The 15,447-nt window shown below is 37.1% G+C and overlaps 1 protein-coding gene across 4 annotated transcripts in view; it reads right to left on the bottom strand.

Annotated features, from left to right (window-relative positions):
• CDKL2 (cyclin dependent kinase like 2) overlaps window positions 1–15,447 on the bottom strand; it is a 53,134-nt gene that overhangs the window by 13,716 nt on the left and 23,971 nt on the right. For 3 of the 4 annotated variants that reach the window (XM_055384505.2, XM_031010561.3, XM_063705319.1), the window contains exons 5-12: window positions 14,437–14,549; window positions 12,736–12,875; window positions 9,513–9,601; window positions 7,291–7,426; window positions 6,151–6,452; window positions 5,463–5,556; window positions 1,407–1,530; window positions 1,080–1,186 (exon numbers count right to left, since the gene is read on the bottom strand). In XM_055384505.2, coding sequence (XP_055240480.1) covers window positions 1,080–1,186; window positions 1,407–1,530; window positions 5,463–5,556; window positions 6,151–6,452; window positions 7,291–7,426; window positions 9,513–9,601; window positions 12,736–12,875; window positions 14,437–14,549 — 1,105 coding nt within the window. The remainder of the gene's footprint in view (window positions 1–1,079; window positions 1,187–1,406; window positions 1,531–5,462; window positions 5,557–6,150; window positions 6,453–7,290; window positions 7,427–9,512; window positions 9,602–12,735; window positions 12,876–14,436; window positions 14,550–15,447) is intronic. The other variant, XM_055384507.2, reaches the window with a different exon arrangement.

Consider the following 15,447-nt stretch of genomic DNA (forward strand, 5'->3'; position numbering starts at 1 on the left):
TAACAGTGGAAAAAGCATCACCATGGATAAAGAACAACATACAGGAAATCTCTATGAAATGGAAATGTGTTAATAATGAGGATGGAGAATTAATTCTAAAACAAAAGTTGCCTAGCTTCAAGCAAAGGTGAAAAATCTGTCTGAAGCAGTAAAAGGAAAGTACAATGTCCATAGCCAAAGTTTGTAACTAGTTATGGTTGGCTCAGGAGATTTAAGTTTGCCAGTTTTTTCAGTGTAAAAATGAGTGATATGGCTGTTGATATAAAGGTAATAGAAACACATATATTCTGAAAAGTTAAGAGCAATGATAGAAAAAAATGACTATATGGAATAGCAAATCTTTAACATGGATAAAATGGATTGTCTTGGTGAAAGTATGTCAAATAGATAATCTATTCTGGAAGAATAAAAACAATTCCAGAGTTTCTCCCTTTGAAAGGTAGGTTGTTTATTACTTTGGAGTTAATGTAGTGAAATACTACGAAATATAAAAAAACCCCAGTAGTTAACAAAAATTGTAGCTAGGCTGCATACCCAGATACACACATTTTTAACCTATAAAAAATAGATTACTGGCCAGGAGCCATAGCTCACATCTGTAATTCCAACACTTTGGGAAGCTAAAGCAGAAGGATCGCTTGAGGTCAGGAGTTTTGAGACCAGCCCAGGCAACATAGCAAGGCCTCATCTCTACAAAAAATTTAAAAATTAATTAGATATGGTGGTGCATGCCTGTAATCTCAGCTACTTGGGAGGCTGAGGTAGTTGGATTGCTTAAGCTCAAGGGTTTGAGGCTGCAGTGAGCTGGGATCATGTTACTGCACTCCAGCCTGGGCACCAGAGTGAGACCATGTCTCTAAAAAAAGAAAGTATTATGGGAAGTTAGGAAATGTTTATGTAAATATATATGTAATAAAGGTACTAAGTGCAATGAATCAAACAAAATTTGCAAGCAAAATGTTATAGATCCCACCAATAAACCTGCACAATTCTTAAGAGCAAACTCTCCCTAAAATACTTTACTAGTAAGTAAGAGAGAGACCCGAGTTCTGTCCATCCTATAAAGAGTATTTCTGTACCTGATGTAATATAATACTGGGGGTGTGCAGGTCAATAGCAGCCAGAGAAGGAATTCGAGATTCTGAAAGAATTTTGCTCCCTTTCTTTGTTAGCCTGGAATTTCGAGCTAGATAGAAATGACCATAAACACAGTGAAAATATTAGACATTTTGTTAGTTTTTAGTTTTTCACATTCTCTACTTGTTCCTCAGTATGTACTTACTATAACAGGTATTTACATACTTAAATATGTAAAGTTAGTATGAATTTTTATTTTTAAATTCTGTCTAACATACATTTTAAATAATCTAAACAGACTATACAAAGTAAAAGCATTATCAACACACCTATGCCTTCCAGTGCTCTTAGTTCAGGGAGATGATTACAGTTTAGTTCAGGCAAACGGACATCTGTCCTGGAGTATTCTCTTCTTTTCTTACTTGCCCAAAAGAGGTTTTTTTCACTAGAGACCTAATATCATCAACATAGTCAACAAAAAAGAATTAGTTTCAAGGTTAGCTAGGCTTTCCTTCTTCTGTAACTCCTATGTTCATATCCTAAAATTTGTGAAATTGAAGGTCTGTAATAAAAAATTTGAAGGACATTAATAACACAAAAAAATTTCATCCAATTATTTCGAATGTCTTCCTCATTAAATTCATTAAAATTGCTAACAAGTAGATAACTTGAGTGCTATGAGTTTCTCCTTCTCCCTTTGCCAATTATCAGTGTGTAAGTCCCAGCAAGTAGTAAAAGGTTAAAAGATGGGCATTGATGCCCTGGTTCTTCAGGCCAGCAAGGTCGGGCCTTACAACACTTCCTAGGCTTTTCAGCAAATAGTTGCTGTTGTCTTCATAAATTTTGAACAGTTTATCTTCACATGTATATCATATCTCCCCCTAGCTTATTTTTCACTTTCCCAGTATAATTTTGTTGTTCATTTTTCTATATATGTCCTTGTCTTGCTCTCAGAGTTAGAATATAATACTATCTTCCTAGGAATACAATTTATTAAGTAAAGAATTATAACTTCAATTATTTTCCTGATCTTTCTTAGTACTATTATTTCACAGCTGATAAAGTCAGAAAAAATAGTGAGGAATAGCAGCAGCACTTCAATTCTGCATCCTTATGAATTTGACACTTTTCCAATATTTTTCATTCGAGAATCACAGAAAGCCTGTATTCATATGTATGTATAATGAGCTATATACACACAAACATATGTATAATGACATTAAGTTATTGAGGTTCCTTGATGCCTCAAACTTAATATTCTGTGAGTTATGCCATTCTGGCTACCAGAAGGTCTTCAAGAGTCCTGCAGTGAGCTTTTGAGTTTCTTTCTTTTGGATGTTTCTGCTTACTCTTTTCATAGAACAAGCACTAAGGCTATTGGTTCAAGTTGGTTATAAAATAAAATAGTTAAAGAAAACTATATGCAAGTACAAAAAATAAAATTTAAAAATGAGTTTAAACTACCAGATTAACATATTCAAAGAGTGAAAATAAAACATATATAATATATAATATAATATATTTATTCACACATCAGAATGGGGGCATAAAGCATGGGAGACAGGTATTGATCTTTAACATACAAGTTGAAGAAAGTCTAGACTTAGCTCTGCTTGCATTAATTTTCGTTAAGGAAAGACTCCACTGGGTCTTCACCCTCCTAATCTTCACCTCCTCTCTTGATTACCTCTTCCAAAGAAGAATAAATTACCTCTTCCAAAGAAGAATAAATCAGATCTAAAATTATCAGCCAGCATTGATTATGCAATACCTGAAAGCAGGTTGATATCAGTTCTGGAAAAATGGTATTGAACCAGCTATTTTGAAAAGCCTTCCTGATTAAAATAATCTTCCAAAGCAAATCAGGATTTTAAAACACAAATATCCACAAAGAAACCAAAAAAGAAAGTACTATTGGCACAGGAATTATAAACTAAGAATAATTAAAAGAAAAACAAATACAATGTCCATATCATGAGAGAGATGAAAAGACTGTATTTTTCAGCTCTGAAGATAGTGAGAGAAGTAGAGAGGGAAATTTGTCTCACACACACACACACAAACACACACACACACAAGGAATATTCCTTTGGGAATACATCCATACCTCCCTTTGTTGTGAAAAGCATTCATTAATTCAGTATGGAGTCTTTCCTTAATGAAAATTAATGCAAGCAGAGATAAGCCTAGACTTTCTTCAACTTGTAGGTTAAAGGTCAATACCTCTCTCCCATGTTTTATACCCCCATTCTAAGGTGTGAATAAATGTATTATTATAAATATTTATTATGTGTTTTATTTTCACTCTTTGAATATGTTAATCTGGTAGTTTGAACTCATTTTTAAATTTTAGGCCAGCCCTGGTGGCTCACGCCTGTAACCCCAGCATTTTGGGAGGCCAAGGTGGGCAGATCACCTGAGGTCAGGAGTTCGAAACCAGCCTGGCCGACATGGAGAAACCCCGCCTCTACTAAAAATACAAAAATTAGCTGGGTGTGGTGGCAGGTGCCTGTAATCCCAGCTACTCGGGAGGTTGAGGCAGGAGAATCGCTCAAATCTGGGAGGCGGAGGTTGCAGTGAGCCGAGATCACGCCACTGCACTCCAGCCTGGGCGACAGAGTGAGATTCTGACTCGAAAAAAAAAAAAAATCATTTTTTCTACTTGCATAGGAAGGAAAAGTACAGTGAGGAAAACAAAAGCACAAATCTCTGCCTTGGAATCTTACGTTCTAGCTGGGGGAGACAGACAATATATAAATAAGAGTATATAGACGATATCAGGTAAATGCAATGGGAAAAAAAATAAGCAAGGAGAAGGCATCGAACATAAAGGGAGGCATAATGAGTTACAAGACTTCACAATAAGGTTTCATGTGAGCTAAGAAGAGAAAAAGCAAATCCACTGGGTTATCTGGGGGAAGAATGTTCCAAAGCAAAAGAAATAGCAAGTGCAAAAGCCCAAAGGTGGGAGTATGTCTGACTATGTTCCAGGAATAACAAGGAAATCAGTGTGGTAGAACAGATTGACGGAGAAAGAGTAGGTGGAGATGGGATAGAGGGTTGGTTGGAGTCAATCCTGCAGGCACTTATAGACCCTATAAGGACTTTGGCCTTTCCTCAGAGATAAGAAGCTAATGGAGGAAGTTTAGCAGAAGAATGATGAGGGTTTCACCTAACTTCAAAAGAGAAACATTCTGGAGGCCATGCTGAGAATAATAATGGTCCTTCCTGTGCTCTGTCTAAATACAATATGATACTATGCTTTAATTTGCTGATCCTCTAGATCATGAAGTCCTTGAAAAGGAAGATTGACTTATTTATTTCCAGTGTCTCACACATAACGATTGATAAATATTTATTATATAAATAAATAGAATCGTTTCTTTCTTCTTTTTTTTTTTGAGACAGGGACTTGGTCTGTCACCCAGGTGGAGGTGCTAGGGCACAATTACAGCCACAGCTTACCTCTGTAGCCTCAACTTTCCAGGCTCAAGCAACCCACCCATCTTAGCCTCCCAAGTAGCTAGGACTACAGTCATGTGCCACCATACCCAGCTAACTTTTTAAAAAATTTTTTGTAGAGACAGGATCTTGCTATGTTGCTCAAGCTTGTCTCAAACTCCTGGGCTCAAACTATCCTCCCACCTCGGCCTCCCAAAGTGCTGGGATTATAGATGTGTGCTACTGTCCCCGGCCAATAGAATACAGCCACCAAAAATCTGGTGTGGGTGAGATAAGACAATTTATCTTTTCAACTACTCTAAAAAAGAACTGACCAGCAATCATCAAGTTGAGAAAATTTACTATGTTACTAAAGAAAAAATAAAACAAGCCAGGCACAGATGGCTTACACCTGTAATCCCAGCACTTTGGGAGGCCAAGGCAGGTGGATCACGAGGTCAGGAGTTCAAGACCAGCCTGGCCAAGACGGTGAAACCCTATCTCTACTAAAAATACAAAAATTAGCTGGGTGCGGTGGCAGGCACCTGTAATCCCAGCTACTCAGGAGGCTGAGGCAGGAGAATCACTTGAACCCAGGAGGTGAAGGTTACAGTGAGCCAAGATTGCACCACTGCACTGTAGCCTGGGCAACAGAGCAAGACTCCATGAAAAAAAAAAGAAAAGAAAAAGAAAGAGAGGAAGGAAGGAAGGAAGGAAAGAAGGAAGGAAGGAAGGAAGGAGTTTTCAGACTCATAAAACTTAATTAAACTTTCAGAATTTCACATTTATGGCTATCATGGGTTGGGATAATATATGCACAATTAAGGTTTCACTTTATGTGTATCCAAACAAAATTCTCAATTCTTCACTATCATATTTAATTTTAATAAAAGTCTAGAGCTGACTGGTGTTTGCTCTTCTACTACTGAGAACTGCTTACTTACTAATGTGGTCACATTAATGTTATAAATGCCTGATGGGGAATGTCTGTTCAGTTTAACAAATGGAATAGAACACTTCTTAGTTTTCTCATCCACTCTGTAATGACAAAAAAAAATGTTTTTAAGTTAGAACCAGCAATAATTATTTTTTCAAGCACAAAACCAAATGACACAGCACCAACTAACAAGCAGTTTAACCAGAATGTAATGTCTATTCTCAAATATACAATGCACATAAATCTGGTGAAACATTCTATTCTTTAACACTACCCTCATGCCTCCCAGCAGCCCCCAACTCCTACCAAATACATTACCCTCCTTTCAGCAAAATTCCCAAATGGAGCTTCCTTATACTACTATAGGCTCACAGTCACACCATGCAGCAGCAGCCACTCAAAAATTATCTCTTTTAGTATGACAACCTGCTTTCACATTATTAGACTATATAGCTGTAGATTCTCTTCACCTTAAGCAATAAAACCCTACTTTCTCAGGACTTTGGTGAATTGTTTTGATCAAATGCTAATAATCTTCATCACACAGCCAAAAAGTCTTTTGAAACAGCTACCTGACAAGAATGAATAGCATCCAGAATTCTGAGAATAAAAACAATGTGGATGAATTGACAAACCCTTGCAATTTGCAAATATGTCCTTAAACACTTTTTTGATCTTATTTTGCTAATTCATACCTGTAACCCTGAATTGGTATAGTCGCAGTCCCCATTCCAGAATTAATGCCGGGAGCAACTGCAGAAAGATTGTGTGTAAGTGGGGGAATTGCCACGCTTGGATTCCTTGTGTGGTCCCCGCTGACATTGCTGCAGTCTTTGAGGCTTGTTGAAGGCACTATTTTGTTGTGGTTTGTCCTACTGTCATGGAGACAGCTGGCATTTGAAGCTCTATTGCCTTTTTCAGCTTTTTCTCCATCAATTTTTGAGCCTTTTATTTTAAATAGTTTACAATCCTTAATTTTGGGATCAGCATTGGTATCCTGATCATTAATAAAAATATTAATAAGGTTAATGATCTGAAGAGAATGAAAATTTACCTCTTCTTATAAAGTACTTGTCAACTAGAGCAGAATATCATAAGTATCACCTTTTTGAAACTGTTTTCTTTATTCTTCCTAGGGGATTAAAATTAAAGCCAGATTCTTATTCAGATAGTTATTGGGAAAATACAAAAAGAATGGAAATGCGATTCACACAGCTCACTCAGACACACACACACACATACACACACATTAGTGGAAAAACTCATGGAAGAGGAATCAAGAATTCCACTTTTGTTCTTACATATTCAGAGTTAGGGAACACAAAACTGATAACTCTTTCTTCTTTTGGTGTACTTGATATAAGTGGATTGGTGGTGGATTTGAATTACCTTATCAAGAACAGATCCTGGGTAGTTCACCAGGAAAAGCAAACCTAAGTTAAGTATCCAAATCTCACTTTTCAAATTTTTACTTCATATAAATTTCTACAGACAATATTTTTCACTCATATCCTTTAAGAAAGATAAGTGGGGTGAGGGTTGTTTGTTCCATGTGTCTGTGTGTATATGTGTGCATGAAAACACATATCTAGATGTTCTTGGATGAATGTGATTTAAGCACTGTTGCACAGTCTGGCACATAACAGGTACTCAAAACATGATATGTTAAGTTTTCTAAACAGGTAATATCTATTGAGAAGATACATTTTTACAACTAAACTAAAAGTTAACAATTTGCTCACTGCTCAGAAAACTTTTTTCAAAATCATATTTTTTCTCAAAAAATTTAAAAAAACAAGCATATTAAATCTAAAATGTGAAACATGAACATTTACCTGTACCACAAGTGTTTTTCTTTCTTCAACTAAGGAATCATCTTTTTCTTTTTCCTTCTTTCTGTTTTGGGATTTTTTAGATAAAGAAACATTTCTGGCATCTTTCTGTACTTTTAACTGTAGTTCTTGGGAAAACCTACATAAAAATATAATAAAATAAATTAGTAAGACATGGATAAACCTACAACAAAATTGACTTTCAAGATATTTATTTTTTAAAAATTGAATGTTAAACTAGTCTATGTTATTAAAAACGAGAAAAATCCTGGCCTAGATCAGCAGTTTGGAAAGGGTGGTGTGTAGATCTTTGGGGATCCCTAAGAACATTCAGAAGGTTCACAAAGTCAATGCTATTATTTTAACATAAAGATGTTTGTCTTTCTCACCAGGTTAACATGAAAGCAGTGGTGGATAAAACTGCTGACACCTTACCAAGAAGAAAAGCAGCAAAACCAAAATGCACTAGCAGTCATTACTTTCTTGATAACCACACATTCTCAGTTGCTTTTTTAAAAAAAAAAAAAAAAAGGCAGTCTTGCTTAAGAATGTCTCTGATGAATCAGCAAAAAGGTATTAACTTCATTAAAGCCAAACTCTTAAACGCATCCTTTTTTTTATGGTCTGTGTGACAAAATGAGAATATACATAAAGCACCTCTGCTACAAACCGAAACACTATGGTTGTCTTAAGAAAAATGCTTGCATAATTATTTGTGATACAAACTAAACTAGATATTTTTACTTGAAAGAAAGACTGACAGAAAAACTATGGTTATTAAGACTTTGGGTCTACGGAAAACATTTTCTTTTAACAAATAAACAAAGTGATCTTGTCACTTCAAGGAAAACAGAAATTATTGTGTTAATGATAAAATTCAAAATTTTATGCAAAAATTACAATTCTGTTAAACTTGTATCCACCACTGTGAGCTTAGCAGCTTCCCAAAACTCACAAACTTTTATGAGATAGAATGTAATTTTTGATGCTGTACAAGAAATATATCAAAATTTTTAAGATCTGCGTAACTCAGCAAACTAATATTTTCCAAATGACTAAAGCATGATATTACAAAAGCATGCATGGGTAAAAGATCCATTAAAAAGGCAAGACAGACAAATGGATTTTAATTTAACAAAGGAAGAAAAACTCAATGATATGGTTTCACATTCCACAATGCAACCAGCCTTTAAGAAACTACCACTGGGCCAGGCACGGTGGCTCATGCCTGTAATCCCAGCACTTTAGGAGGCCCAGGTGGGCAGATCACCTGAGGTCGGGAGTTCAAGACCAGCCTGACCAACACAGAGAAACCTCATCTCTACTAAAAATATAAAATTAGCCGGTTGTGGTGGCACATGCCTGTAATCCCAGCTAGTCGGGAGGCTGAGGCAAGAGAATCACTTGAACCCAGGAGGTAGAGGTTGCAGTGAGCCAAGATCGCACCACTGCACTCCAGCCTGGGCAACAAGAGCAAAACTCCATCTCAAAAAAAAAAAAAAAAAAAAAAGAAACTACCACTGTCAAGTTTTGCTATGGTATCAGAGTTTTGGTATAGAATCAAAGAATACCCACAATTATCTACTTACGTGAGGCCAGAGTTTCTTCATATACTTCCACAAAAATAACATATCACAACTAATTGAGTACAAAAGCAAATAGGAAAACCTAGCTACCTTTTATTAAGCTACGTGTTACTACCACTCATCTCACTATTCTTTGTTTCATCAGCTGCACTGTTGCCAGCAGCTTGAGCAGCACAGAAGACCATGCCAGCAACTCTGGCACCCACAGGTTTGGCATATCAAGGTCTCCAACACATCAGCAGTGTCAGCAGTATCAAAGGACTTGATGTGGTATGAGTTTGGCAGCAATAGGAGATGGCACTTTTGTAACTACATCAGCATCTAAGATGATGGCATCACACAGTTGGTAGCAACATAGAAATCAATGATCTGACTGGTAGATGTCACCACAGGGAGACAGAAAGAAGAGCATAAAATGACTGCTTCACGAAAACCAAGAGCACTAATTTAGTAAATGTAGGAGACCACCCCTAGGAACTGCATTATTGCTAAGGGAATATGGGGGTAGAGTGGTAGATATCTGAGATCCTGCAAAGTAGGTGGGAACAGAAATAAGAGAAGTGCTATTTGTGACTATTGTGGAAGACCTACTTTAACCATAGGTTGGTATGGCCTGAAAAACATGGGTAAGTACTATACCTCTCAGCAAATCCATCCATTTGAAAGAAATCATGGTGTAGGAGCTCAGCACAGAAGGGTCTTTTGTCGGGGTCAATATGTAAGCATTTCTGAAAAATTAAGAACACTTAGAGTTCATATCAAGAAAAATTACCTACATTTAAATTTATAAATATAGAAAAAAAATCCTCTTTATAGTCAACATTTTTTTTTTTTAAGACAGGGTCTCACTCTGTTGCCCAGGCTAGAGTGCAGTGGTGTGATCACTACTTAACTGCAGCCTTGACCTCTCTAGGCTCAGGTGATCCTTCCATCTCAGTCTCCTGAGTAGCTGGGACCACAGGTGCACACCACCACACCCAGCTAATTTTTGTATTTTTTGTAGAGACAGCATTTCGCCATGTTGCCCAGGCTGGTCTCGAACTCTGAGCTCAAGCTATCCACCCTCCTCAGCTTCCCAAAATGCTGGGATTACCAGCGCAAGCCACCACACTTGCCCGCCAATGAATTTTACACATCTACAATCAAGGATAAAGAATAAAGCACAAATCTAGACAATGACCATCAGTGGTTGCTAGTATCACAAAAAGACCACCAAACATTCAGTGTCTCTATATGGAAATACACAAACCTCCTATGAAGTAGTTTTGTCAAAAAATCAACCTGATTCTGATCGAGCTCTAGCTCTACTGTGAGTTTATAAGAAATACAGGACACAGAGGAACATGTATACTGCATTATGTAGAAAATTCTAAGGACAAACAACTTAGTTTCTTCAACAAATAAATTGCAAGGTTTAAACAAAAAAGAAAGAGATGAAGAGAAGCTTATAAATAAAGTTTTAAAAATATATCGACCAATTGCAATCTATAGTCTTCATTTAGATCTTAATTCAAACTATGAAATGAAATAAATTTTGTGAAAATTAATGAAACTTTAAACATCAATTAGATATTTTATGATAGTAAGAAATTATTTGGAATTTTTAAAACTTAAGGCTATTACAGAATGAAAAGGAAAGGATTTATCCTGTGCTTATCACTATGCTAGATGCTTTACAAAGATTATTTTATTTTATTTTATTTTATTGCAAAGTCTTGTTCTGATTCATTAAAACCCCTAACATGCCAGTAAAAATAGAAGGGACTCAATAAGTATCTTTAAATGAACAAGAAAAGTTCTCTGCATAACTGTGCTACTTATAAGTAAAATAATATGTCTGGGATTTGCTTCAAGATACTCCAAAAAAAGTTAAAGAGTGTAGATAAATTAAACAAGATTATCAAAAGGTTGATAATTGTGGAAACTAGATGATAAGTACATGAAGATTTGTTAAACAACTATTCTTTCTATTTTCTTTTCCGTTTGAAATTTTCCATAATAAAATGTTTTAAAAGTTTTATATGATTCTTTAAGGTATGATTAAGGTACACAAGTTGGACAATAGTTTTACCTTTATTCCCTTTATATCTCCTTACAGATAGATCACAAAGCTTGTACCAATTAAAAATATTTGCATCTGTTAGAAGATTATGTAAAAAACTGGAAATGTATTATTCTAAGAACTTGTTATAATTAGTTATAAACTTATTAAACGTCATGAGTTAAAGAATTAAAAAACAAAAAAATGGGTAAATCTTATAGCCTAGTGTTTTAGAGGTATCTATTTTATCAATATTTAAACAATCTTAACTGATGAGAACTTTTTGAGCTAAAAATTCCCCAAAAAGGTCAACTTTTAGAGTTGATTCTCACTTGATAGAATGAAAACTTCTCTAACATCTTCCTTAATCAAATACAACAAAAAAGTATTGGCCATTTGTAAACTGGCTGCAGCCAATACAGTGGCTAAGCAAAAACCCCTTTGACAATATCATACAGATCATGATCCTATGCCCTACATTTTGTTTTTTGTTGTTGTTGTTGTTTGTTTGTTTTTTTGACACGGAGTCTCGCTCTGTTGCCCAGGCTGGAGTGCAGTGGCATAATCTCAGCTCACTGAAACCTCCACCTCCCAGGTTCAAGCAATTCTCTGCCTGACCTTTCCGAGTAGCTGGGGTTACAGGCACGTGCCACCATGCCCAGCTAATTTTTGTATTTTTAGTACAGACAGGGTTTCACCATCTTGGCCAGGATGGTCTTGAACTCCTGACCTCACGATCCACCTGCCTTGGCCTCCCAAACTGCTGGGATTACAGGCATGAGCCACCATGCCCGGCCATCCTATGCCCTACATTTTAATATTTTCCTACTTCTCTATCCTTTATTTATTTATTTATTTAAAGAGAGAGTTTCACTCTGTCACCCAGGATGGAGTGCAGTGGTGCGATCTCAGCTCACTATAACCTCTGCCTCCTGGGTTCAAGTGATTCTCCTGTCTCAGCATCCCAAGTAGCTGGGATTACAGACATGCACCACCATGCCCAGCTAATGTTTTTGTATTTTTAATAGAGATGGGGTTTTGCCATGTTGGCCAGGCTGGTCTCCAACTCCTGACTTCAAGTGATCCACCGGCCTTAGCCTCCCAAAGTGCTGGGATTATAGGTGTGAGCCACCGTGCCCAGCCCCTTTTTATTTTCTTATCCTACTTTTTTTTCCATTTAAACAAGGCTTGTATTTTAAATGTTAAACATTAAAATCATACAGTGTTTTTATGTTTTTAATGTGTTTTTCAATGAGGATGTTTTCACATTTACAAAATGCTAGATAACAATAAATAGTTTCTTAATGAGTTTTAAAACAGGTAAAATTTTCAGTCCTTTTTCTCTGAAGTTACCCCCATCAAATTATTTAAATTGTTTCTAAATGTACAAAAATTAAAATTATTAGAGGAAATTGTTGACCTAAAAGATCAACTAGAGGCCAGGGCTGGTGGCTCACGCCTATAATCCCAGCACTTTGGGAGGCCGAGGCGGGCGGATCACGAGGTCAGGAGATTGAGACCATCCTGGCTAACACAGTGAAACCCCGTTTCTATTAAAAATACAAAAAATTAGCCAGGCATGGTGGCGAGCGCCTGTAGTCCCAGCTACTAGGGAGGCTGAGGCGGAAGAATGGCGAAGCTTGCAGTGAGCCGAGATCGCGCCACTGTACTCCAGCCTGTGTGACAGAGCAAGACTCCATCAAAAAAAAAAAAAAAAGATCTAGACAAGAAAAAAAACTAGACAAGAAGAAAAAAAAAAAAAACAAGTCTTGATAGTGCATAAATTCCCTGTCATAAAGTGTAAACAATAAGTATGATTACCTTTGCTAAATCTATCACCACTTCAGAGAGCTTAGGATAGCGTCTTTCAAGAGGTTCTCTTTCCTTGATTTCAGGCAACCTTACTCCAGCAAACACAGGATTTTTATAAAAAAGCTCCTGATGCCTTGGAATTAGATTACCTGGAAGTGAAAACAGCACATATCTCTGTTATTATACAACATGATAGAAATGGTGAAGAGACAGCTGGTGTGAAGTAGAGGAAATAGTGGAACACAGCTTATGGAGTTTGGGGCTCTCTCAACATGCAAAATTGACCAAAGACAATGCCGTTACTGTGGTGGTATATGGCAGTCTTAACAAGCATAGGAAAAGGACAGGTAAAAAATATTTTATAACTTTCCAGATATAAGTACCAGCACTTCGTTTCTAACTAGAAAGCATAAAGTGCTGAATAAAACAACAAATATATTAATAGTCATATGGACAGGATCTAATCTAGATAAATCAGTTCTACCCCTTTAAGAATTTAATATTTGGTCAACTGATTTTGTGCTTATCTTAAAGTCAGATTTGAGCACTTTAATCTTTTTTCTCAACTTTAATATCTAGTTGAATGTAGAATATATCTGAAAATTCCACTGTAAGAAACTATTGTACTGCTTATTTAATTTCTAATCTGAAAACTTCAAATCAAATAGTTAAATTACCCCCAAGTATTTTCCCATTATTTCCATTTCTAAGTTCCATCTTCAAACATGAAGTTGATATTTCAACAAACGTAAGATTTTGATAGTCCAGCTTTGAAATTCTGTCAAAAGCACTAATAGAAGTCCAAATCTGTGGCAAGATTAAACCAACCTTGGAAATCTCTGTGTCTCTCCTCTTGAATGTGAAAGTAAGGACAGTAGTCATATTACACCAAATGCTTACTGACTCAAGAATAATAAATGATCTTTGCATCCTCTCTACATGTAATTAACGGTATGTAAAAGTACAGAGAAATGCACAACCTCTGCTCTTTTCCTCTCTCTTGAGGGGAAAGGGGATGTGAGCGTGATTAAGAACATGCATCAGGGCCGGGCACGGTGGCTCACGCCTGCAATCCCAGCATTTTGGGAGGCCGAGGCAGGAGAATCGCTTGAACCTGGGAGTCGGAGGTTGCAGTGAGCCAAGATTGCCACTGCACCCCAGCCTGGTGACAGAACGAGACTCCGTCTCAAAAAATAAAAAAGAACATGCATCAGATAGACCAATGCCAGACTGAAGGACAAAATAAATTAAAACACACACATGGCTGGGCGCGGTGGCTCACGCCTGTAATCCTAGCACTTTGGGAGGCCAAGGTGGGCAGATCACCTGAAGTCAGGAGTTCGAGTCCAGACTGACTAACATGGAGAAACGCCATCTCTACTAAAAATACGAAATTAGCTGGGCATGGTGGCACATGCCTGTAATCCCAGCTACTCGGAAGGCTGAGGCAGGAGAATCGCTTGAACCCAGGAGGCAGAGGTTGCAGTGAGCCGAGATTGCGCCATTGCACTCTAGCCTGGGCAAGGAGAGCGAAACTCCATCTCAAAACACACACACACACACACACACAGAGTTTTCCTATATGCTCCCTACCTTCACTTAAAACATATATAATCTTTAATGCAACAGCTTAAAAAATCACAAACACACAGGCACAAACAAATATGCAGAAAAATCTCTAAAATTTAAAATGCAGATGTGTAACCTTACCTAAACACATCATAATATGATATAGCTGATCAATATCAGAATCTCCAGGAAATAGGGGTTCCCCCATGAACATTTCAGTTACCAGACAACCAATGGCCCACACATCAACAGCCCTGAAAGAAAAGCAATGTGGTGTAAAATCTGGCATCCTAATATGCTCCAAAACCCAAAACTTTTTGAGCACTGAGGTGATGCTCAAAGGAAATGCCAACCAGAGCATTTCAGATTTCAGATTCTCAGATTTGGCATGCTCCAATGGTATAATGCAAATATCCCAAAATCCAAAAAAAAAAAAAAAAAACCCATCTGAAATCTGCAACACTTCTGGTCCCAAGCATTTAGGATAAGGAATACTCAACCTATAGTAAGCCTTAAATTACCCATGAAATGATTTTTCCCTATTAAAATTCTAACTCCCAATTTTACATAAGTGAGCTTTCAAGAAACTTCAATCATGTGACATAAAAGGGAAATGCCTTCTGAAAAGCCAAAACAGTTATTATGTATACTTTATTCTGGAAATAAAACTCTCAGGCTCCATTTAGAGCCTATTCATTCTTTGTTTATGCATAACTCTAGCAAGCTTGACCAATCTATGCTATGCCATCATACACTGAAAACAGCATATCAGAAAGAGGAGGTGGCTGCTAAGGATAAATACAGTAACAATGAAGAGAACTGAGGGATAATAGGGATAAATTTTTTTTTTTTTTTTTGAGACAGAATCTCACTCTGTCGCCCAGGCTGGAGTGCAGTCACGCAATCTCAGCTCACTCCAACCTCTGCCTCCCAGGTTCAAGCGATTCTCCTGCCCCAGCCTCCCAAGTAGCTGGGATTACAGGTACATGCCACCATGCCTGGCTAATTTTTGTATTTTTAATAGAGATGGGGTTTCACCATGTTGGTCAGGCTGGTCTTGAACTCCTGACCTCATGATCCTCCCACCTGGGCCTCCCAAAGTGCTGGGATTACAGGCATGAGCTGCTGCACCCAGCCTAGGGATAAAAATTT

This window comes from Gorilla gorilla, chromosome 3 (assembly GCF_029281585.2).
Source record: "Gorilla gorilla gorilla isolate KB3781 chromosome 3, NHGRI_mGorGor1-v2.1_pri, whole genome shotgun sequence".
NCBI lineage: Eukaryota > Metazoa > Chordata > Mammalia > Primates > Hominidae > Gorilla > Gorilla gorilla.